This window comes from Mercenaria mercenaria, chromosome 9 (genome assembly GCF_021730395.1).
Source record: "Mercenaria mercenaria strain notata chromosome 9, MADL_Memer_1, whole genome shotgun sequence".
Classification (NCBI taxonomy): domain Eukaryota; kingdom Metazoa; phylum Mollusca; class Bivalvia; order Venerida; family Veneridae; genus Mercenaria; species Mercenaria mercenaria.
The window spans coordinates 15,532,158-15,556,992 of record NC_069369.1 but is presented as its reverse complement, the minus strand read 5'-3'; the positions used below and the strand labels follow the sequence as shown (position 1 = coordinate 15,556,992).

General features: G+C 38.2%; 1 protein-coding gene across 2 annotated transcripts; it reads left to right on the top strand.

The window, feature by feature from the left end:
• Nucleotides 1-96: 96 nt before the first annotated feature.
• On the top strand, nt 97-23,493 carry LOC123546552 (L-seryl-tRNA(Sec) kinase-like). Of its 2 annotated transcripts, none has more exons than XM_053550881.1 (7): nt 97-183; nt 10,157-10,288; nt 10,645-10,748; nt 15,689-15,959; nt 17,173-17,359; nt 19,814-19,986; nt 22,172-23,493. In XM_053550881.1, exons 2-7 carry the CDS (start codon nt 10,204-10,206, stop codon nt 22,381-22,383), a joined length of 1,032 nt encoding a protein of 343 aa, XP_053406856.1. In that variant the 5' UTR covers nt 97-183; nt 10,157-10,203; the 3' UTR covers nt 22,384-23,493. The 2 variants fall into 2 exon arrangements, with proteins under 2 accessions (XP_053406856.1, XP_053406857.1); XM_053550882.1 differs by lacking the exon at nt 97-183 and adding an exon at nt 292-336.
• The last annotated feature ends 1,342 nt before the right edge of the window (nt 23,494-24,835 follow it).

Here is a 24,835-nt window from a genome sequence, read left to right as displayed (position 1 = left end):
GGTATACACAAGCACAACTTGTATTTAAGTGATATTTTGTCTTTGTTTATAATTTTTCAAGTATTGTGCAATTTCCTTCTCAATTTCTGCCATGTGAGACACGTCATGACGTCACTAAAGGAAGTACGGATGTGACTTTTTTTCCACAAAATACTGACTTGGATATAATTTTCGAATTGAAAGGTAGTTAACGATAAATTAAAGTTTAAACATACGCGTAAATAGTATCGTATTTTTTATGAATGAGTATCAAACAGAGATTTAAATTATTTCTAATCATAATTTAGGGTTGCATTCATTTCATAAAAAATCATTTCCGGTATAGGCCAAATTTAGGTAATTAAAACATATTTATGCATTTTTATGCTTTTAAAGCTAGATTTTAGCTTTTGGATTACAAAAAACAAACTTGTAATTGACTCTTAAACGATATTATTTTTTATAAATTACACATAACTATGCATACAAAGTAAGGATTTCATCAATATCTAATTTACATCGACACATACACAAAAACCGTGCATAGTGCATTCATTTTTTAACATTTTCGGTTCAATTTTTCAACACCCCTTGAGAAATAATACAATTTGAATTCTATAATAATTTCAATAAGATATCGACAGAAATATAGGCAAAATTCTATAAAAACACGGCGATCTTAGTTACTTATTTCTTTCTAAAAGTAAATAAATGATGAATACTCTTGGCTTAAAATTCAGACTTTTGACCAGAAAGTACAAAAAAAAAAAAAATAATAAATAAAAAAAAAAAAATCTTAAATAATGAAAAAGCGGCAGCAATTACAATACATGGAGTAAAACGATTTTTGGCCAACAGATTTCTGTAAGTGCGGCAGAATAGGTTACGTGACCTCGTGAACGTAAACAGAAATGCTATTTTAAAATAAAGCAATGCGATGTAATTGCGGTTTTTAAATAGGTTTTAAATGAATCTTTGTACATGTAATTTTTGACACGACAATTTAAAAGTTTTTCATGTCAAACCATAATGTAAATTCCTTGAGGGCAAATAGGTCACAAAGGTAGGATATCCACTACTATCGCTTGAGACATTTATCTTTTATATGGAATATAGCACATTGGCTTTTGATAACAAATTAAAGAAGAAACTTTTTATTGATTTCTATTTCTCAGCAGTTTTAAGAACCGAGGCGGTACGATCAGACAGTGATGTGTCACATAGCGCGAAAACATGACGTAATGCCATGACAATCTCGAGCAAAAATACCGCTTTGATCCAAGATACCGACACTCTTCTTTAAGCTCTGAGGGGTTGTAAATTGATAATGAAAACAAGGTCAATTACTTAGTTTATCAACTGAATAATTACCGATAATCATTTCAACACGGGTGGATGGACGATGATTATAGTGTCCAATTTTTTTAGACACTTCAAAATAAATACTTTTCGGAAAATAATACCATTGTACACTCGTTTCATAAAAGTGACAGTATTAAGTGTCAATTATTAGGGCGAGTGGCTGTTCACTAAGGGCGAATAGATATTACTGGTTACTAGTCCTGCAGGGCGAGTGGTGTGAAAATTTTTTTTACACCCCTGAACTGGTCGTTGTCAGCCGCCCATCGTCGGCGTCCATCGCGCGTTATCCATCATGCGTCATCTGTCAACATGAACATTTGCCTTGTTGTCACTCTAGAGGTCACAGTTTTGATCCAATTCTTATGAAACTTGGTCAGAATGTTTGTCTTGATGGTTTCTAGTTAAAGTGCGAAACTGGGTCATGTGGGATCAAAAACTAGGTCAGTAGGCCAGATCCAAGGAAAACCTTGTTAACGCTCTAGAGTCCACAGTTTAAATTTGAAACTAAATACATGTATGAGAATTGGTCAGAATGTTTGTCTTGAAGACCTTTAGGTCAAATTAGAATCTGGGTCATGTAGGGTCAAAAACTAGGTCAACTGTTCAAATCAAAGGAAAAGCTTGTTAATATTCTAGAGACCACATTTATGTCCCTTTCTTCATGAAATTTGGTCAGAATGTTTATCTTGATGATCTTAAGGCCAGGTTAAGAACTGGGTCATGTGGGATCAAAAACTAGGCCACTAGGCCAAATCAAAGGAAAATCTTGTTATCATTCTCGAGACCACATTTTAAATTTGAAACTCATGAGAATTAATCAGAATGTTTGTCTTGATGACCTCTAGGTTAAGGTAGAATCTAGGTCATGTGGGGTCAAAAACTAGGTCACCCGATCAAAAATCGAAGAAAAACCTTGTGTATACAATAAGGGCTGCATTTTACTTTGGATCTTCATGAAATTTGATCAGAATGGTTGTTTTGATGAAATCTAGGTAAAGCTTGAATATGGGTCATCCAAGGTCAAAAACTAGGTCACCCAGTCAAATCAAAGGCGCTTTACATAGTTCAAATGCAGCCACACAGGCAGCTGCACACAGGGCGCATAATTCATCCTCTACCAGTACAGACACAGAGCGATCTGACCAGAGGGACAGAGTGAGACAAAGCCCCCATGACAGACAGATCAGAAATCAGGTACAGGCTTGTCCGGCTAACTTAGCCTAGCTCGTTGCGAATAGACAGCCTGGTTCTTTAAGGTGCCCAGTGTATAGCACTGATACACGCAAGGATTGCCTGGGTTCCTGACCAGTACACCTCTAGTTGGATTGGAAACACTGAAAAGCGTTTCTGAAATTTCCCGAGTAGCTGCCGGGGATTGAACCCCCGACCTCAGGATTGGAAGGCCAGTGTGCAAACCACTGAGCTACTCGTCCACCAGTATTACTCAGGTTAGCAACCTAGGGCCATCTTGGCCCTCTTGTTTAGTCTATGAATTTACAAATTACACTTGGACTCAAAATCATAGCTTGAAATTAACCTAATATATTGACACTTGATGAAAATATAGGAAGCAAATTAGATCTACCTTTTAAAAAATGACTTTAATAATTACCTGTAAGCCTTTCTGAGCACCAGTTTTGGTCCAGTGAGCAAACATATATTTTACACACCACGCACAGCTTTGTTTTCAAATTCCTCAAGGGAAGTCAGATTCAATCTATTGCTTTTGGCAGGCTTATTTGCCAATTTACAAGGTAATATAACTGCTTTTCAAATAAGGAAAGATTAATCCTCTGGAAAAGTCAGGTGTAGCTGTTGTATATTCCTGTGCCAGTCACCAGAAAATGTGTCACTGTTTACAGCTGTCTTAAAAAAAGGATATATAATTTCCTTTTTAAACTAAACAATGTCAAAACTAGAAATTGCTTTTGTAAAAAAACACATGTCTCCCCCAATGCAAAGTCCTATAGACAAGAGGTCAATAGGGGTCAGGAGCAAAAGTCAAAGAGACACTGATGGTTGGCTGCAATAGGGATCATCTACTTGGCATGTCCAGTCATCCCTCTAAATTTCAACACTCTTGGCCTAGTGGTTCTCAAGTCACTGTTCAGGCTCCTTTGACCTTGACCTTTGATCAAGTGACCTCAAAATAAATAGGGGTCATCTACTCTGCATGTCCAATCATCCTATTAAGTTTCAACATTCTAGTCAAGTGGTTCTCAAGTTATTTCCAAAAAATGATTTTACATGACCAGGCTCCTGTGACCTTGACCTTTAATAGACTGACTCCAAAATCAATAGGGGTCATCTACTCTGCATGTTCAATCATCCTATGAAGTTTCAACATTCTGGGTCAAGTGGACCTCAAGTTATTGATTGGAACTGGTTATCAATGTTCAGGCCCCTGTGACCTTCACCTTTAACGGAGTGACCCCAAAAACAATAGGGGTCATACACTCTGCATGAACAATCATCCTATGAAGTTTCAACATTCTGGGTCGAGAGGTTCTCAAGTTATTGATTGGAAATGGTTTTCCATGTTCAGGCCCCTGTGACCTTGACCTTTAACAGAGTGACCCCAAACTCGTTAGGGGTCATCTACTCTGCATGACCAATCATCCTATGAAGTTTTATCATTCTGGGTCAAGTGGTTCTCAAGTTACTGACCGGAAATGGTTTTCAATGTTCGGGCCCCTGTGACCTTGACCTTTTAACAGAGTGACCCCAAAATCGACAGGGGTCATCTACAGTGCATGTACAATCATCCTATGAAGTTTCAACATTCTGGGTCAAGTAGTACTCAAGTTACTGATTGGATATGGTTTTCAATGTTCAGGCCCCTGTGACCTTGACCTTTAACGGACCCCAGAATCGATAGAGGTCATCTACTTTGCATGTACAATCATTGTATGAAGTTTCAACATTCTGGGTCAAGTGGTTCTCTAGTTATTGATCGGAAATGGTTTCAATGTTCAGGCCCCTGTGACCTTGACCTTTGACAGAGTGACCCCAAAATCAATAGGGGTCATCTACTTTTCATGACCAATCATCCTATGAAGTTTCAACATTCTGGGTCAAGTGGTTCTCTAGATTTTGATCGGAAATGGTTTTCAATGTTCAGGACCCTGTGACATTGACCTTTAACGGAGTGACCCCAAAATCGATAGGGGTCATCTGCATGCGTGTACAATCATGACCAATCATCCTATGAAGTTTCAACATTCTGGGTCAAGTGGTTCTCTAGTTATTGATCAGAAATGGTTTTCAATGTTCAAGCCCCTGTGACCTTGACCTTTGATGGAGTGACTCCAAAATCTATAGGGGTCATCTACTCTTCATGACCAATCATCCTATGAAGTTTCAACATTCTGGGTCAACTGGTTCTCTAGTTATTGATCAAAAATGGTTTTCAATGTTCAGGCCCCTGTGACCTTGACCTTTGACAGAGTGACCCCAAAATAGATAGGGGTCATCTACTCTTCATGACCAATCATCCTATGAAGTTTCAACATTCTGGGTCAAGTGGTTCTCTAGCTATTGATTGGAAATGGTTTTCAATGTTCAGGCCCCTGTGACCTTGACCTTTAACGGAGTGACCCCAAAATAGATAGGGGTCATCTACTTTGCATGTACAATCATCCTATGAAGTTTCAACATTCTGGGTCAACTGGTTCTCTAGTTATTGATCAGAAATGGTTTTCAATGTTCAGGCCCCTGTGTCCTTGACCTTTAACGGAGTGACCCCAAAATAGATAGGGGTCATCTACTTTGCATGTACAATCATCCTATGAAGTTTCAACATTCTGGGTCAAGTGGTTCTCTAGTTATTGATCAGAAATGGTTTTCAATGTTCAGGCCCCTGTGACCTTGACCTTTGACAGAGTGACCCCAAAATCAATAGGGGTCATCTACTTTTCATGACCGGCCATCCTATGAAGTTTCAACATTCTGGGTCAAGTGGTTCTCTAGTTATTGATCGGAAATGGTTTTCAATGTTCAGGCCCCTGTGACCTTGACCTTTGACGGAGTGACCCCAAAAACAATAGGGGTCGTCTGCTCCAGCAGCCCTACAACCCTATGAAGTTTGAAGGTTCTAGGTCAAATGGTTCTCCAGTTATTGCTCAGAAAGTAAGTGTGACGTACGGACGGACAGACAGGTGGACGGACAGATGGAAGGACGAATGGACGGACAGGGCAAAGACAATATGTCTCCCCCAAGCGGGGGGGAGACATAATAATATGTCAGTGTTTTGGTGGCTTGACGTCATCTATAACAAGAGCTGTCCGAAAGACAGCACGCTCGACTTTTCTCAGTGCTTGACTCTGAATTAGAGCTTTGCCAGCAGAAGGGGCATAAATCTGTCAAAATTCTAATCAGAGTTATAGGGATTGTTTCTTATGTGTAGCCTTTGATAGTAAATAAATATTTTAGGTTTCAAGTCAGTAGCTTTGATAGTATTTTTTACAGAGATAATGAACGTTACATAAAACTTTAACTATAACAATTCTAAGTTAAAAAGGGGCATAACTCTGTCAAAATTCAAATCAGAATTATGGGGATTTTTTCTACTGGTGTAGACTTTGATAGTAAATAACCATTTTTAGTTTCAAGTCAAAAGCTTTGATAGTAACAGAGATATTTGACTTTATCAAAATTGAACTTTAACTAAAAAAATGCTAAGTTAAAAAGGGACATAAATCTGTCAAAATTCAAATCAGAGTTATGGGGATTGTTTCTCCTGGTGTAGACTGTGATAGTAAATAACTATTTTAAGTTTCAGTCAATAGCTTGACTTTATCAAAAACTAACCAGAAAGTTCTAAGTTAAAAAGGGACATAAATCTGTCAAAATTCAAATCAGAGGTATTGGGGTTGTTTCTCCTGGTGTAGACTGTGATTGTTAATAACTATTTTAAGTTTCAAGTCAGTAGCTCTGATAGTAACAGAGATATTTGACTTACCAAAAACTTTAACCAACGGCGACGCCTACACTGACGCCAACGCTGGGGCGAGTGCAGTAGCACTACATTTTCTTTGAAAAGTCGAGCTAAAAACTGCAATATCTAGATTAAACTAATATTAAACATGTATTTTTAGCTCACCTGAGCAATGCTCAGGTGAGTTTTTCTGATCGCTCGATGTCCGGCGTCCGTCGTCCGTCGTCTGTCGTCTGTCGTCTGTCGTCTGTCGACATTTAGCTTGTGTATGCGATAGAGGCTGTATTTTTCAATTAATCTTCATGAATATTGGTCAGAATGATAACCTTGATGAAATCTAGGCCGAGTTCGAAAATGGGTCATCTCGGGTCAAAAACTAGGTCACTAGGTCAAATCAAAGAAAAACCTTGTGTATGCGATAGAGGCTGTATTTTTCATTTAATCTTCATGAATATTGGTCAGAATGATAACTTTGATGAAATCTAGGCCGAGTTTGAAAATGGGTCATCTCGGGTCAAAAACTAGGTCACTAGGTCAAATCAAAGAAAAACCTTGTGTATGCGATAGAGGCTGTATTTTTCAATTCTTCTTCATGAATATTGGTCAGAATGATAACCTTGATGAAATCTAGGCCGAGTTCGAAAATGGGTCATCTCGGATAAAAAACTAGGTCACTAGGTCAAATCAAAGAAAAACCTTGTGTATGCGATAGAGGCTGTATTTTTCAATTGATCTTCATGAATTTTGGTCAGAATGATTGCCTTGATGAAATCTAGGCCGAGTTCGAAAATGGGTCATCTTGGGTCAAAAACTAGGTCACTAGGTCAAATCAAAGAAAAACCTTGTGTATGCGATAGAGGCGGTATTTTTCAATTGATCTTCATGAATTTTGGTCAGAATGATTACCTTGATGAAATCTAGGCCGAGTTCGAAAATGGGTCATCTGGGGTCAAAAACTAGGTCACTAGGTCATATCACGTAAAAACCTTGTGTATGCGATAGAGGCTGTATTTTTCAATTGATCTTCATGAATTTTGGTCAGAATGATTACCTTGATGAAATTTAGACCAAGTTCGAAAATAGGTCATCTGGGGTCAAAAACTAGGTCACTAGGTCAAATCAAAGAAAACCTTGTGTATGCAGTAGAGGCTGTATTTTTCAACTGATCTTCATGAAATTTAGCCAGAATGATAACCTTGATAAAATCTAGGCCGTGTTTGAAAATGGGTCATCTCGGGTCAAAAACTAGGTCACTAGGTCAAATCGAAGAAAAACATTGTGTATGCAATAGAGGATGTATTTTTCAATTGATCTGTATGAAATTTTGTCAGAATGATTGTCTTGATGAAATCTAGGTCGATTTTGAATATGGGTTATCTGAGGTCAAAAACTAGGTCACTAGGTCAAATTAAAGAAAAATCTTGTGTATGCGATAGAGACTGTTTTTTTCAATTGATTTTTATGAAATTTGGTCAGGTTGATTGCCTTAATGAAATCTAGGTCGAATTTGAATATGGGTCATCTTAGGTCAAAAACTAGGTCACTTGGTCAAATCAAAGAAAAACTTCTGTATGTGATAGAGGCTGTATTTTTCAGTTGATCTTCATGAATTTTGGTCAGAATGATTGCCTTGATAAAATCTAGGTCGAGTTTGAACATGGGTCATCTAGGGTCAAAAACTAGGTCATATCTAAGAAAATGCTTGTTTTATCGCAAGAGACCAATTTTTTGGTCCAATCTTAATGAAAATTGGTCAGAATATTTGTTTCCTTGAAATCACTAGGTCAAACATGTTTTACTCTGTTATGGAGTGTTTCTTAGGTGAGCGACCTAGGGCCATCTTGGCCCTCTTGTTATTGGATGTACTTTCCATTTTCTGTCATTCTAGAGATAAGCTAATTTGTGAGTACATATTTTTCATGTACTGATACTGATAAGATGTTTAATTATTGACATTCTGAATTCTTTATAGTAAGAAAATACTTTATATCTTTTTGAAAGTTTCAATTTTTGCTTCAGTGAGGTAGTTTCAAAAGACTCCGATTGATATACCAGCCGTTAAATCAAATGATAATATTAAATTAAGAGATGTACAGCTGCTGTCTTATTTAAAACACCTTAAGTTGCACTGATTGAGAATAAATCTGAGTATTCACACAACTGATTATGGTGCTGTTATAATATATTATAATTTGCTGTTTGTATCACTGGGTTAGAATAATGTGCAGCCAATTCAAGGCTCAAACCCTTGAAAGATGATCCCTTGCTTTCAGGGTGATTGCACATTATCGACTTACACTTATCCTATGCACCACACACAGTCCTGTCTCAAAATCCTGATCAATTATCTAAAAAAACAGATATATGAGCCGTGCCATGGGAAAACCAACGTAGTGGGTATGCGACCAGCATGGATCCAGACCAGCCTGCGCATCTGCGCAGTCTGGTCAGGCTCCATGCTGTTCGCTTTTAAAGTCTATTGGAATTGGAGAAACTGTTAGCGAACAGCATGGATCCTGACCAGACTGCGCGGATGCGCAGGCTGGTCTGGATCCATGCTGGTTGCAAAGCCACTATGTTGGTTTTCTCATGGCACAGCTCATATATACATTAACAAAGGCAGCAATACTGAAACATAGACTGTAATTGCACAATGCAGCACCTCGTAAGTATATGCAAAATAATAACTTGCAAACAAACTATCCAGTTCATAAAACATTTTCAGCTATTGGGACCTTGATTCAAAGTGCTCAAAGTGAGCCATTGTGACCGGTCATTGTTCGGCGTGCGTCGTCCGTCCTGCGTCAACATTTGCCTTGTGAACATTCTAGAGGCCACATTTGGCTTAATCTTTATGAAACTTGGTCAGAATGTTAGTCTTGATAATCTCTAGGTCAAGATTGAAACTGGGTCATGTTCGGTCAAAAACTAGGTCAGTAGGCCAGATCAAAGGAAAAGCTTGTGAACACTCTAGAGGCCACATTTGTGACCCAGTCTCAATGAAACTTGGTTAGAATGTTTGTCTTGATGATCTTTAGGTCAAGTTCGAAACTGGGTCAAAAACTAGGTCAGTAGGCCAGATCAAAGGAAAAGCTTGTGAACATACTAGAGGCCACATTTGTGACCCAATCTTTATGAAACTTGGTCAAAATGTTTGTCTTGATAATATATAGGTCAAGTTTGAAACTAGGTCATGTGGGGTCAAAAATTGGTCAGTAGGCCAGATCCAAGGAAAAGCTTGTTAACACTCTGGAGGCCATATTTGTGACCCAATCTGTATGAAACTTGGTCAGAATGTTTGTCTTGATGATTTCTAGGTCAAGTTTGAAACTGGGACATGTGGGTCAAAAAGTAGATCAGTAGGCCAGATCAAAGGAAAAGCTTGTGAACACTCTAGAAGCCAATGTTTCGACTCAGTCTTCATGAAATTTGGTCAGAATGTTTGTCTTGATGATTTCTAGGTCAAGTTCGAAACTGGGACGTGGGGTCAAAAACTAGGTCAGATTAAAGGAAAAGCTTGTGAACACCCTAGAGGCCACATTTGTGACCCAATCAGTATGAAACTTGGTCAGAATGTTTGTCTTGATGATTTCTAGGTCAATGAGCGATATATAGGTCAATGATGGCCCTCTTGTTTTTCAAGTTACGGTTTAAGCCCAGCAAACGTGTGTTGAATTTAGACTGTCAAATAATACAAACCATGGACTGTTTATATAAGGAGTCATATAATAATTCAAAATTATAATATTTATTAGATGTCAAACATATATGTAAAAAAGGTGGACATGTTATGATCTCCTTGTCAGAACTTTTTGAGCCTCTCTCATACCATAATGATTTAGAATTATTTGTTATATTCCATATGTTTTTGTTTTCAGACTGACTGTTTTGTAAGCTTATTAACACATTACTAGTTTTGCTGCACATGGCAGATATTTGTCTGGTTTTGTTGTGTGGGCTTCCAGGTTCAGGGAAAACCTATCTCAGTAAACAGCTTCAACAACAGTCGGGTAAAATTTTAACTAGTGAGAGTTCTTCAGCATGTTTAACAGTCTTTCTTTGTATCATTTTATAAATGTACTCTCCAATATACTAAATAATATAGATCTCTTAATCTTAATGTTACAGTTTGTTCCACAAATTAAACTTACTAAATCTTTTACACAAAGTTTTCGTTTGCATATAAATTTTTACTGTAAGATTATTGTATACAAAGTAAGAAGTATAAATATTGTCAGAACCCTAAGAATTTGCCAGACACAAGATGTGATGAATTATTTTGCTGAGTCATAATACTACTGAAGTTACTGATGCACTATATTGTCTCCAGTGACTTTTCAGTAAGAATTTTATTGTACTTTTCTAGGAGCAAGTGGACTGGAAACATCTAGGTACATTATTATAGAGTATGACAGGTTGTTACCCCAGGACTTGGAGAAAATTCTCATCCAGTCTGATGATTCACAGGAGGTACTAGTTAATGTTTTCTTTGTCACAATGCCAAGGGATTGGTGCCATTTTTCAACAGTATCTTAGATATGTAAAGGTTGTCATTTAGCCTACCCAAATGCATTTTGCACCAGTAAAAACTAGTTTTCTGTCAATCACTGTCATCTCTCCCCTTATGCGTAAGAGGTAATTAAATCACTTTCTGTCAGATCATCATGCTGAACATTCACCTTACCAGTTTTGGGACCAAACCTATGACCTTGCAATGGGTTGTTTTTTTGCTATCCTAGCTAGGTCTGTACTTTATAAGTATCTGGTATGCTATTTCAATTCTTGAATGGAATTGGATGATAATAAAGTTCCCATGAACATGTGCTCAAGGCAGTTGAAGAATCTGATATCCTATAGATATTTATCATTTAGTGCATCAGATTTGCCCACCATATTTGAGCAAGAGGGGCCAATATAGTACATTCAAGCTTTGTAGAGATTTACATATTTTTTCTTCAGTTTTACCTTTTGATGTTTTAAAATTTATCATATATATTCTTTTATATCGTGCAATATTTTTCATTGAAACTTATCTGAAATGTTTAAGGAAAATATTGCGTTTAGTTTCATTGTGCTTTAGACGGGCTCTCTGTCTCAAAAATGCACCTTGTCTGTTTGACCTTCTTCATTTCTTCTGTGGAACAAATCTCACCCTATCTGTTTGTACATGTACCTCTTCAGTCTGTCTGTTGCACGTATCTCACTGTTTGTTCATCCCTTTGAGTCTTTCTGTAGAATAAATCTCACCCTGTCCTTTTGTCCCTCTTCAGTCTTCCTGTGGCACAAATGTCAAACTGCCTGTTTTTCCTTCTTCAGTATGTCTGTGGCACAAATCTCACCCTGTTTGTTTGTCCTTTTCAGTCTGTCTGTCGCACAAGTCATGCCCTGTTTGTTTGTCCTTCTCAGTCAGTCTGTTGCACAAATCACACCCTGTTTGTTTGTCCTTTTTAGTCAGTCTGTTGCACAAATCACACCCTGTTTGTTTGTCCTTTTCAGTCAGTCTGTTGCACAAATCACACCCTGTTTGTTTGTCCTTTTCAGTCAGTCTGTTGCACAAATCATGCCCTGTTTGTTTGTCCTTTTCAGTCAGTCTGTTTCACAAATCATGCCCTGTCTGTTTGTCCTGTTCAGTTTGTCTCTGGCACAAATCACACCCTGTCTGTTTTTTCCTCTTTAGCCAGTCTGTGGCAAATCTCACCCTGCCTGTTTAACCTTTTCAGTCTGTGGCACAAATCACTCCCTGTCTATTTGTCCACTTCAATCTGTCTGTGGCACAAATCATGCCCTGTCTGTCTTCTTCAGTCTGTCTGTGAAACAAATCACACCCTGTCTGTTGTTCCTTTTCAGTCTCTCTGTGGCACAAATCACACCCTGTCTGTTTGTCTTCTTCACTCTGTCTGTGACACAATCTCACCCTGTCTGTTTGTCCTCTTCAGTCTCTCTGTGGCACAAATCACACCCTGTCTGTTTGTCCTCTTCACTCTATCTGTGACATAATCTCACCCTGTCTGTTTGTCCTCTTCAGTCTGTTCGTGACACAATCTCACCCTTTCTGTTTGTCCTCTTCAGTCTGTCGCACAAATCACACCCTGTCTGTTTGTCCTCCTCAGTCTCTCTGTGGCACAAATCTTACCATGTCTGTTTGTCCTTTTCAGTCTGTCTGTGGCACAAATCACACCTGTCGTTGTCTCTCACTGTCTGTGAACAATTCACCTGTCGTTGTCCTTCAGTCTGTCTGTGACACAATCTCACCCTGTCTGTTGTCCTCTTCAGTCTCTCTGATGCACAAATCACACCCTGTCTGTTTGTCCTCTTCAGTCTCTCTGTGGCACAAATCACACCCTGTCTGTTTGTCATCTTCATTCTGTCTGTGACAATATTTCACCCTGTCTGTTTGTTCTCTTCAGTCTGTCTGTGACACAATTTCACCCTGTCTGTTGTCCTCTTCAGTCTCCCTGACACACAAATCACACCCTGTCAGCCTTCTTCAGTCTGTCTGTCGCACAAATCACACCCTGTCTGTTTGTTCTCTTCAGTCTGTTTGTGACACAAACTCACCCTGTCTGTTTGTCCTCTTCAGTCTGTCTGTGTCACAAATCACACCCTGTCTGTCTGTGCTCTTAAGTCTGTCTGTGCCACAGATCACACCCTGTTTGTTGTCCACTTCAGTCTGTCTGTGACACAATCTCACTCTGTCAGTTTGTCCTCTTCAGTCTGTCTGTGACACAATCTCAACCTGTCTGTCTGTCCTCTTCAATCTATCTGTGTCACAAATCACACCCTGTCTGTCTGTTCTCTTAAGTCTGTCTGTGGCACAAATCACAGTCTGTCTGTTGTCAACTTCAGTCTCTCTGTGGCACAATCTCACCCTGTCTGTCTTCTTCAGTCTGTCTGTCGCACAAATCACACCCTGCCTGTTTGTCCTCTTTAGTATTTCTGTCGCACAAATCACACCCTGTCAGTTTGTCCTCTTCAGTCTGTCTGTGACACAATCTCACCCTGTCTGTTTGTCCTCTTCAGTCTTCTGTGGCACAAATCACCCTGTCTTTTGTCCCTCATCTTGCACAAATCACCCTGTCTGTTTCTTCAGTCTTCTGTGAAAAATCACACCCTGTCTGTTGTCCTCTTCAGTCTCTCTGTGACACAATCTCGCCCTGCCTGTTTGTCTTCTTCAGTCTGTCTGTGACACAATCTCACCCTGTCTGTTTGTCCTCTTCAGTCTCTCTGTGGCACAAATCACACCCTGTCTGTTTGTCCTCTTCACTCTATCTGTGACATAATCTCACCCTGTCTGTTTGTCCTCTTCAGTCTGTCCGTGACACAATCTCACCCTTTCTGTTTGTCCTCTTCAGTCTGTCGCACAAATCACACCCTGTCTGTTTGTCCTCCTCAGTCTCTCTGTGGCACAAATCTTACCATGTCTGTTTGTCCTCTTCAGTCTGTCTGTGGCACAAATCACACCCTGTCTGTTTGTCCTCTTCACTCTGTCTGTGACACAATCTCACCCTGTCTGTTTGTCCTCTTCAGTCTGTCTGTGACACAATCTCACCCTGTCTGTTGTCCTCTTCAGTCTCTCTGATGCACAAATCACACCCTGTCTGTTTGTCCTCTTCAGTCTCTCTGTGGCACAAATCACACCCTGTCTGTTTGTCATCTTCATTCTGTCTGTGACAATATTTCACCCTGTCTGTTTGTTCTCTTCAGTCTGTCTGTGACACAATTTCACCCTGTCTGTTGTCCTCTTCAGTCTCCCTGACACACAAATCACACCCTTTCAGCCTTCTTCAGTCTGTCTGTCGCACAAATCACACCCTGTCTGTTTGTTCTCTTCAGTCTGTTTGTGACACAAACTCACCCTGTCTGTTTGTCCTCTTCAGTCTGTCTGTGTCACAAATCACACCCTGTCTGTCTGTGCTCTTAAGTCTGTCTGTGCCACAGATCACACCCTGTTTGTTGTCCACTTCAGTCTGTCTGTGACACAATCTCACTCTGTCAGTTTGTCCTCTTCAGTCTGTCTGTGGCACAATCTCAACCTGTCTGTCTGTCCTCTTCAGTCTATCTGTGTCACAAATCACACCCTGTCTGTCTGTTCTCTTAAGTCTGTCTGTGGCACAAATCACAGTCTGTCTGTTGTCCACTTCAGTCTCTCTGTGGCACAATCTCACCCTGTCTGTCTTCTTCAGTCTGTCTGTTGCACAAATCACACCCTGCCTGTTTGTCCTCTTTAGTATTTCTGTCGCACAAATCACACCCTGTCTGTTTGTCCTCCTCAGTCTGTCTGTGACACAATCTCACCCTGTCTGTTTGTCACTTCAGTCTCTCTGTGGCACAAATCATGCCCTGTCTGTCTATCGCACAAATCACACCCTGTCTGTTTGTCCTCTCCAGTCTTTCTGTTGCAAAAATCGCACCCTGTCAGTTTGTCCTCTTCAGTCCGTCTGTGACACAATCTCACCCTGTCTGTTTGTCCTCTTCAATCTGTCTATTGCACAAATCACATCCCATCTATTTGTCCTCTTCAGTCTTTCTGTTGCACAAATCTCACTGTCAGTATGACCCTCTTTAGCCTGTCTGTGGCACAAATCACACCCTGTCTGTTTGTCTTCTTCAGCCTGTCTGTGGCACAAATCATGCCCTGTCTGTTTTTCCATCTTCAGTCTGTCTTGGGCACAAATCTCACCATGTCAGTTTGTCTCTCGTTAGCCTGTCTGTGGCACAAATCACGCTGTGTCTGTCTGCTCAGTCTGTCTGTGGCACCAATCTCACCATATCTTTTTGTCCCCCTTCAGCCTGTCTGTGGCACAAATAATGCTCTGTCTGTTTGTCCATCTTCAGCCTGTCTGCGGCACAAATAATGCCCCATCTGTTTGACCATCTTCAGCCTGTCTGTGTCACAAATAATGCCCTGTCTGTTTGTCCATCTTCAATCACTTTGTGGCACAAATTTCATACTGTCTGTTTGTCCCTCTTCAGTCTCTTTGTGGCACAGATCTCACCTTGTCTGTTTTCTTTCTTCAGTCTTTCTTTGGCTCAGATCTCGTCCTGTCTATCTGTCCTTTTTCCTTTTATGGCACAAATGATTCTCATACTGTCTTATTTGTCCCTCATCTATCACCCTGTCTGTTTGTCCCTCTTTAGTCCTTCCAACTTCAGGTATTCTGTGGCACAAATCTCACCCAGTCTATTTGTCAGTCCTTCTGTGATACAATCTTACAAAGTCTGATTGTACGTCTTCAGTCTCCCTGTGGTACAAATCTCGCCCTGTCTGTTTGTCCATATACACAGTAACTGTAGAAAATTGTCATTGTTAGCCCAGTACAAGCACTTTGAGAAAAAGTGTATGTTGTAATTCAGTCATTATTTATAATGAAGAACTAAATTTTGATTTATTTTCTGTTTGTGTTTTCCAGTCAAAGTGGAAGAGTTATAGAGCTGATATTGTGAAGTGTGTTGACAGTTTAATAGAATCCATAAAGAAAACACAACATTCCACAGAGACGTATTGTATAACAAATGTTTCACCAGAAGAAATTTCTGAAGAATTATGGGAGAAATTTATATACATGATTACAGATAGCAATAGTTGGGGTGAAATGGATGGGAGAACAGTGTACATAGTGATTGATGACAACATGTACTACAGGAGTATGAGATACAGCTATTATCAGCTGGCAAGAAAATGTAAGCATTGGATTGTCTTTTCAACAAGTTTAAGTCATCACAGTGTTTTGTCATAAGGCATACTTGCATAAATATTTGGATAATACTATGTTGTAAGACATCATGAGGAAAAGATAACAAAATCTTGCCTTGAAGCAATTCTCCATGTGACCGGCACACTGGTGCATGCGGGTGGCAGTTGGCACAAACTGGTAGCATGCAGCATATTCGTGGTATTAAGCTGCATTTCTCAACTATTTTCTCAATTTCTTTTTTTTCATTTTTGATTTCAACAACAAGAAACTAAAGAATGAGTGTGAAGTAATAAATAACTAGATGAAAAGCATACTTTTGTTACAGCCTATCTTTATAACATGTTTTGCTGTCAAAGAAATGAAATAGTAAAAGGTTTCAGTTAAAGCTTGTTTTCAGATTCTTTGTATAATCTAAATGTAAACTTGATTATATGTATCTGATCTATGTACATAATATATCAATAAAACAGTCTGTTTAAAGTAAGATAGCAGTTTAAAAGAAGATGTCTGTAAAAAGTTTTTCTCAAATGCTTCCTAGACAAGCATAATGTTATTTACACCTAAACAGAAATATTTGTTAGGAAGTGACCAAATCGAGCGGCATTGATGAAAGCACTGCTTTTACTACAAGGTATCAATGAACGCTTTGAAATATTAAACAATCTGTTTCCATAAGTTTGAAATTCATATAAAATCCAAGTACAAGTAGTTCATATTTTGGCATTTTTCAGTTCACTTTATATTCACCTAATTTCGAGCCAGAATAATAGACTAATAGAGTTTACTGTCTTAAACAGTTAAGCAACCAATAAGATTTTAATTCATGTATAATCTGATTTCTGTCAGATTCTTTATGTATTGAATTTACTGTCATTTTGACCTCTGAAATGGCAAACAGTTTCTAATAGTTCTACTTGCTGTCCTGACAGCTTGTGTTATATCATGTATTGTAATGATTCGCTGAAAGACATAAAATCACTGACTTTATCAGTGTTATTAATGTTTTTGACCTTCAAATTGGTTTGTTTTGCAGGTTTTGTTTTCAGGTGTGAACAGCAGATAGTACCTTTTGACTCGAGGTTGATTAGTCACTTATGAAAATACTGCATCTGCTGTTGAACCTGAACAGCAAATATTTTCTTGCTATTATTTGAACAAAAGTTGATGAAAGTATTAATTGCAATGTTTCTTTTTTCCAGATGAAATAGGTTTCTGTCAGATTTATCTCCAATCAGACGTAGAAACTGCCATTTCCCAGAATGCAAGCCGTGTTGTCAAGGTAGCAGATGATGTTATAAGTACCATGGCAACCAAGATGGAGGCACCTGATTGGTCAAGAAATAGCTGGGAAGAGAATAGTATTTCCTTTTCATCAGAGGAAGATTTGTAAGAAATCATTTCATTATGATGGAGTGTTTGCAAGAAGCATATACAAAATGAATTTTCAAATTTTTACTTGATGAAAAAACCCCAGGATTTTTATGCTTTAGCAGAGACCAGGGAGGCATATAGTGTTTGATCTGTCTGTCCACCCATCATTCTGTCCATTTTGCTTTCATGTACTCACTCAGACCTCTCACAGTTTCCATCTTATTCAAGCGAAACTTTGTACACATTATCAGAATGAAGTGGCGATGTGCACATTTTTTGGAGTTATGCCACTTTCTTGACTTAGCAGTATTAATGCTACATCTGTACTATGTGTACTCAACTCCTACAACTGCCATCCAATTCAAATGAAACTTAACATATATCATCAGAATGAACTGGACATGTGACATGAAAACTGAAAAAAAGTCATAAACTGTTGCCTCAATTTGTTTGACCGCCTTTAACAGTATTACAAGTACATCTGTACTTGGCACCTCGTTCAGTTTCCATCTAATTAAAATAATATTTGTTAAACTTTATCTCTAAGAAGTGGACATGCACATATCATAGGCATTTTTGTGTCCATTCATTTTTGCTGGAGTTATGCCCATTTTTGGACTTGCCAGCATTACAACCACCTCTGTACCTTTTGTACTTAACTTCTACAGTTTCCATCTGTTTACAAGAGCTGTCCTTAAGACAGCACGCTTGACTTTTCTCAGTGCTAGACTCAAAATTAGAGCTTTGCCAGTAAAAACTTTATAAAACCTTAAACAAACATTCTAAGTTAAAAAGGGGCATAACTTTGACAACCTTCAAACCAAAGTTGTGGGGATTGTTTCACCAAGTGTACACTTTGATAGTTAATAACAATTTTAAGTTTCGAGTCAATAGCTTTGATAGTAACAGAGATATTTGACTTTATCAGAAACTTAAACAAAACAATCTAAGTCAAAAAGGGGCATAACTCCATCAAAATTCAAATGAGAGTTATGTGTGTTGTTTCTCCTGATGTAGACTTTGATAATAAATAACTATTTCAAGTTTCAAGTCAATAGCTTTGATAGTAACAGAGATATTTGACTTTATCAAAAACTTTAACCGAAAATTCTGTGTTAAAAAGGGGCATAACTCCATCAAAATTCAAATCCGAGTTATGGGGATTGTTTCTCCTGGTGTACACTTTGACAGTAAATAACTATTTTAGGTTTCAAGTCAATATCTTTGATAGTAACAGAGATACTGACTTAATCAAAAACTTCAACCAAAAATTCTAAGTTAAAAAGGGGCATAATTCCATCAAAATTCAAATCAAAGTTATGGGGATTGTTTCTCCTGGTGTAGACTTTGATAGTAAATAGCTATTTTAAGTTTCAAGTCAATATCTTTGATAGTAACAGAGATATTTGTCTTTATCAAAAACTTTAACCAACAGTGACATCGACACCGGGGCGAGTGCAATAGCTCTACTTTTTCTTCGAAAAGTGGAGCTAAAAATGAAATTGGTATACATCATCAACATGAATTGGACATGTGCATTTTGTTGGGACTTACATATCAAGATAATTTCTCTTTATATATGCCCCTTTTGTGACTTAACAAAATTACAAGTATAAAATTTGTACCTTTAACTCCTGCAGTTTTCATCCACTTTAAATAAAATTCATTTTGCATCATTATCTGGAATTGAACATGTGCATGCCAAGATATTATCACTTCACTAATGCCCCCTGTTTTGGACTTAACGACATTACAAGGATGTACGGTAATCTGTACCCTGCATATTTAACTCCTACAGTTTTTATTTAATTTTAATGAAACTTGGTATACCATGTTGAGATCATTCTTGTTTAGTTTATATTCTTAGCGGTACTAAGGTTTTAGTATATGTAATGATAAAGGAGAAAAGTTCAATTAGAAAACCCATATTCAAAGAACACAGTCACCCATACAGCACTCTGCATGGCAATATAAGACTGTAAAAACTGTACAATTATTAGGATAATGAATAATTTTACTCCATCATATATCTCTTTCTGTTGTTTTGCTCATTGATGGTGTTGGTTCAGTTGACCATCTGGTTTCTGATCAATAACTAGAGAATGCTTCGTCACACATTAGTCAAGTAAAGGTAAAGGTTAAGGTAAATTTTGTTTACGGTCTCTTTGTGAAACAATGAACATAAGCTCTGTAGAGCTTTTGAACAACCCTATTTTTTAAGAACAGATAAAACCAATTATACCTTACCCCCAGCAATTTGCTAGAAACCATTTACAGCTGGGTCGACTGAGGCAATCGTGATAAAGTGCCTTGCCCAAGGACACATCGCAGCAGGAGTATCCAGGAATCGAACCCGGGGCCTTCACCTCCTTAGGAAAGCATCTTAGCCCTCTCGACCAATGCGTCCACTGACAAACTTCATAGCATGATTGCCTGATTATGTCTTATATCAAATAATTTTTTTTAAAGAAAATCAGTGTTTGAGTTGTTCAGAAAAGCAGTGAACAATCCAGTTCAAACAGTGGAAGAAGTAGATGTAGAACAGCAAGAGCAGTCTAGAGTCATCTGTAGTGAAAGTTTTGTGTACCAGTCTGATCTGATTTTGCGTAGACTGGTTTCACAGCAAATGTCATTAGCAAAAGGTAAGACAAGTAAGACTGAATTTATTGTTTCGAGTTATGTCAAATTAAAAACCACAGATACTTGAAGTTACAATTCAAGAACAAATCGTGTTTTCTTATATCAACTTTGCTAAGGGTAGGTAGAGCTATTGCACTTATTTGTTCATTTATCTCTGTATCTGTACTAACATCCGGATTAAGTTCTTGTAATTAAGTTGGTTTCCAGTAACCACGCTTGGGAATGGATTGAAACCTCACACATGGTCACTGAGATAATCTGACATGCAGAGTACGGGTTCCTTAGCTGTATTTTGCATGTTAACGGAGTTATGCCTTTTTTTTGGACTTAGCAATTACTGGTTTAGTTTTCTTGAAAATACTGATTATTGGATTGGGATATGGCATTCAGTCAGATGGTAGATGGGCATCACACAGGGTTTCTGTTCAATAACTTTGAATCAGATTTACATTTTGTCACCAAAGTTAGTTGTTAGCAAGCTTAAAAATGAAGACCTAGCCTCTGATAGTATTTAGGCTGCTAGGATGAAGGTCAAGGTCACTACAACTAAAAATAGAAAAAAAATCACTTCAGTTTGGATTCACTTTTGGCAAGGGATTGAATTTTCACATTGTTGTACAATGTGATGAAATGACATGCAGTGAACAGGTTCCAAGTTCTATTTTGCAGGTAAACCATATCCAAAAATACTGTTGTTTTTACCTCACCTGAGCCAAAGGCTCATGGTGAGCTTTTGTGACCGGTCAATGTCTGTTGTCTGTCGTGCATCGTGCGGTGTCAGTCGTCCGTCGTGTGTCCGTCAACATTTTCTAAAAAAATCTTCTTCTTGAAAACCACAGGGTAGAATTACACCAAACTTCACAGGAATGATCCTTGAGTGGTCCCCTTTCAAAATTGTTAAAAGAATTTCATTCCATGCAGAACTGCAACCGAAAGGAAAAACTTTAAAAATCTTCTTGTCCAAAACTGCAAGGCAAAGAGCCTTGCTATTTGGCAAGTGACATCATCTAATGGTCCTCTATGAAGATTGTTCAAATTGTGCCCCTGGGATGAAAAGAGGCCCCACCTTGGGGGTCCCAAGTTTTACATAGACTTATATAGGAAAAAAATTTAAAAATCTTCTTGTCTGAAACTACAAGACCTAGGCCTTTGATATTTTGTATGTAGCTTTGCCTTTTGGTCCTCTATGAAGATTGTTCAAATTGTGCCCCTGGGGTGAAAAGAGGCCCCACCCCGGGGGTCCCAAGTTTTACATAGACTTATATAGGATAAAACTTTAAAAATCTTCTTGTCTGAAACTAAAAGGCCTAGGCTTTTGATATTTGGTATGTAGCATTGCCTAGTGGACCTCTAACAGAATTGTTCAAATTATGCCCCTGGGGTAAAGAAAGGCCCCGCCCTGGGGGGTCACTTGTTATACGAGTTATGTAGGAAAAAATACTTCAAAAATTATCAGATCATATTTCCTGGACTGTTTAATCATGTTTACCTGATGTACCCAAGTGATTACTTGTCACCTTACTGTGACGTTGACCTACTGGCCTACTTTCTTGTTTTTTAAGATACAGCCTTGAAATTTGGATGACATGTAGTTTTGCATACGATCTTAAAACTGACTTTCAGTGACCATGAATTTGACCTACTGACCTACTTTCTAATACTTTAGCATCAGTATGCCATTTGAAACATGTGACTCCTATTACTCAGTTGAGCGATTCAGGGTCATCATGACCCTCTTGTTTTATAAAGTCTTTTTTTTTTTCACAAATATGTCTTGGATACAGGACTTTTTGTCTGGTCCATAATTTTATTACAAATTTAATGAGCTGATTTGATTGTTTTTTCTAATTAAACCATGTCATTTTGCAAGCTTTATTTCATATTTGTATTCTCAGAGAAGGGTGGATGTTATTGTTTTGCTAAGGTTGCTCTGTAAACCATTTCTTTTCCACTAAATAACCTAAGTGGATGAACCCTAATGTGTTATTGCTTTTGGGTAAATATGGTGAAAAAGCTCTAGCAATTGCTTGGTCAGTAGTTCACTTTACCATTTACCTTTAACAGGGTAATCATTACTGGGCCTGGGCAGGCCATATGAGTTATATATGTTGAAAGGAGTTTGACATTTATTTTCAGAAGAAATTATTTACGTTCTGTATGAACGTTAATTTTCTCTATTTATTACAGAAAATTCGATGGGTAAAGTAGAAATGAAGTCTCTTGCTGGATTATTACAGACAGTACGGAAACAGCTTTTAGACAGTCTTAAATCTGGAACAGTTGAAATACCTAGAGACCTTGTTACCATGGCAACAGATTCATCAAAGGACACAAATAGTGCATTATATCAGTTTCTAGATGCAAAGTTTCATAGTTATTTAAAAGAAGTTAAAAGATGAAATGAGCCGTGCCATGAGAAAACCAACATAGTGGCATTGCGACCAGCATGGATCCAGACCAGCCTGCGCATCCGCGCAGTCTGGTCAGGATCCATGCTGTTCTCAAACAGTTTCCCTAATTGCAATAGGCTTTGAAAGTGAACAGCATGGATCCTGACCAGACTGCTATGTTGGTTTTCCCATGGCACGGCTCAAATTATTTTGGACATACAGTTGAACCTGCCTTAGCAACCAGCTGTATTAAACACTCACTTGCCTGAAGCAGCCAGTCAGCTACAAGGTATCTTCCCAAACTGACTTTTTTTATCTAATTTCAATTTATTTTAAGCAGCTACCTGCTTAAGCTTCCAGATTGTGCCACTCCCTTGTCTGGCTGCTTACAGCAGGTCTGACAGTACTTCTCTTTAGTATACTTATAAATGTGCTGGCAAATTAACGATCAAGAAAAGACATGTTAGTGAATATCCTGCAGATATTCCTCTGTTATGCAAGACTGTAGCTAGACTGAAGGATTTCTTGCTGCTCATCTTGAAAAATGTCAGATTTGACAAATGTTACAAGTATAATTAACCAAGATCAAATCTGTGGTTTCATCAACAAAACTGCACAAGTCTTTTCGTAACATGCCAAAATGTTGTTCCACACCAACATATAATCTCAACAAAGTAACATTTAAAAAGAAGATATCTTGGTATATTTAAAGCAACTTGCGTACTTTATGGTCACCACCAGGATCCCATACAGGTGACACCTTCAAAAGACCATTAGCAATTTTAGTAAGAGAATAGTACAAGATGCAAAAGATAGATCCTCACCAAACCTTGCTTTTAGTAGCCTTGTCATTCAAGACCAGAAGGTGAAGGCCTTTACCTGTGAGTAGTTTAGACCAATTTTACTTCATTTACGGACAGTAGTCTAATTTCCTGTAATTTGTTTAGCCCTAGTCTGCATTTTCATTTTTTGGCATACAAGTGGGAACATTTTCATCCAGTCAGACAAACTCCTTTGCTACCACAGTATTATGACAGTATTATTCAAATATTACATGATTGTATACTATATGTTAACTCCTGGGTTTGTAACCTTTTGTTAATAAACTGTCTATCTATCTATTAGCTTCTTGTACAAATTTACTCCATAATTTAGGTGTATCGGGTAGTCTAGTCCAATTAAGTTTTTTTTTTTTTTTGGTTGGGTTTAACGTCGCACCAACACATTTTAGGTCATATGGCGACTTTCCAGCTTTGATGGTGGAGGAAGACCCCAGGTGCCCCTCCGTGCATTATTTCATCACGAGCAGGCACCTGGGTAGAATCACCATAAGCCAGCTGGATGGCTTCCTCACATGAAGAATTCAACGCCCCGAGTAAGGCTCGGACCCACATCGATAAGGGGCAAGTGACTTGAAGTCAGCAGCCTTATCCACTCTGCCACAGACGCCCAAGTTCCAAAAATGGTAATTTGCGGATGTAAATGCGATGTCCCTTAGCAATGCACTGTGAGTTGACTGTTCTTCTTGTTTAAAGAAAGTTTATGTAATACAAATCATAATTTCCATTTGAATAGATGAAATAATCAAAGGCCAGAAGGGCCTGAGAGTCGGCTAATGATTGATGTACTGGTAGTATAGTCTACCAGTTTCAGTTTGTTTTTAGTGTTTTTTTACAACAGAACAGAGATTTTGTTACAATAGATGAAATGGACATTCAATCGATGCCTAGAAAAACTTTGATTGACATTATACATGTATCTAAACCCAATATATTTCTCTAAAATTGAAGAGTGGTTCGCAAAAATAAAAATGTTGAAAGTACAAACTACAATTTGACCGCTGACACTAAGATACTGCCCATGACTATATATATTTTTCCAGTAAACATTTGCCTCTGGCATTACCAAAAACAGGCAATTATCGGCTGGTATATATTCATACATGATAAAATTTGAATATGACAATATTGAATTTTTATAGCGCTGATTGCCACATACAATTTGTAATGGATGGACGAAAGAACTGTTCAGATATTTTACAGATAACGGGCCTGGCGATAACCGTGTCATACATTAGGTATTGTTCAATCATATTATAAGTGATGTGAATTTAAAGTATACTTACTTTTGCGTTTAAAGATATGTAAATGTTGCTGAGTGTCAATGTCATGATTGTTTACACTGACAGGAAAATTGCACATTCGAAACTAAGGGAAGCACTCGGACTAGCTACCAATTTCGAAAAGAAAACCAATATTAATAAATGCAGTTCATTTTTAGTTAAAACCATCATTTATTCTATTTCAGACCTGTTAACCCCTTCAAAACCATGTCAGTAGTCCCCAAATCCATGCACTTTTAATTATCCATTTTGATTCATGTAGACAGACAGGCTCAGGCTGGGCTGAAAAATGTTTGAGCCATTTTTACGTGGTCGATAGCAGGGTGGGTGTGGGGAAGG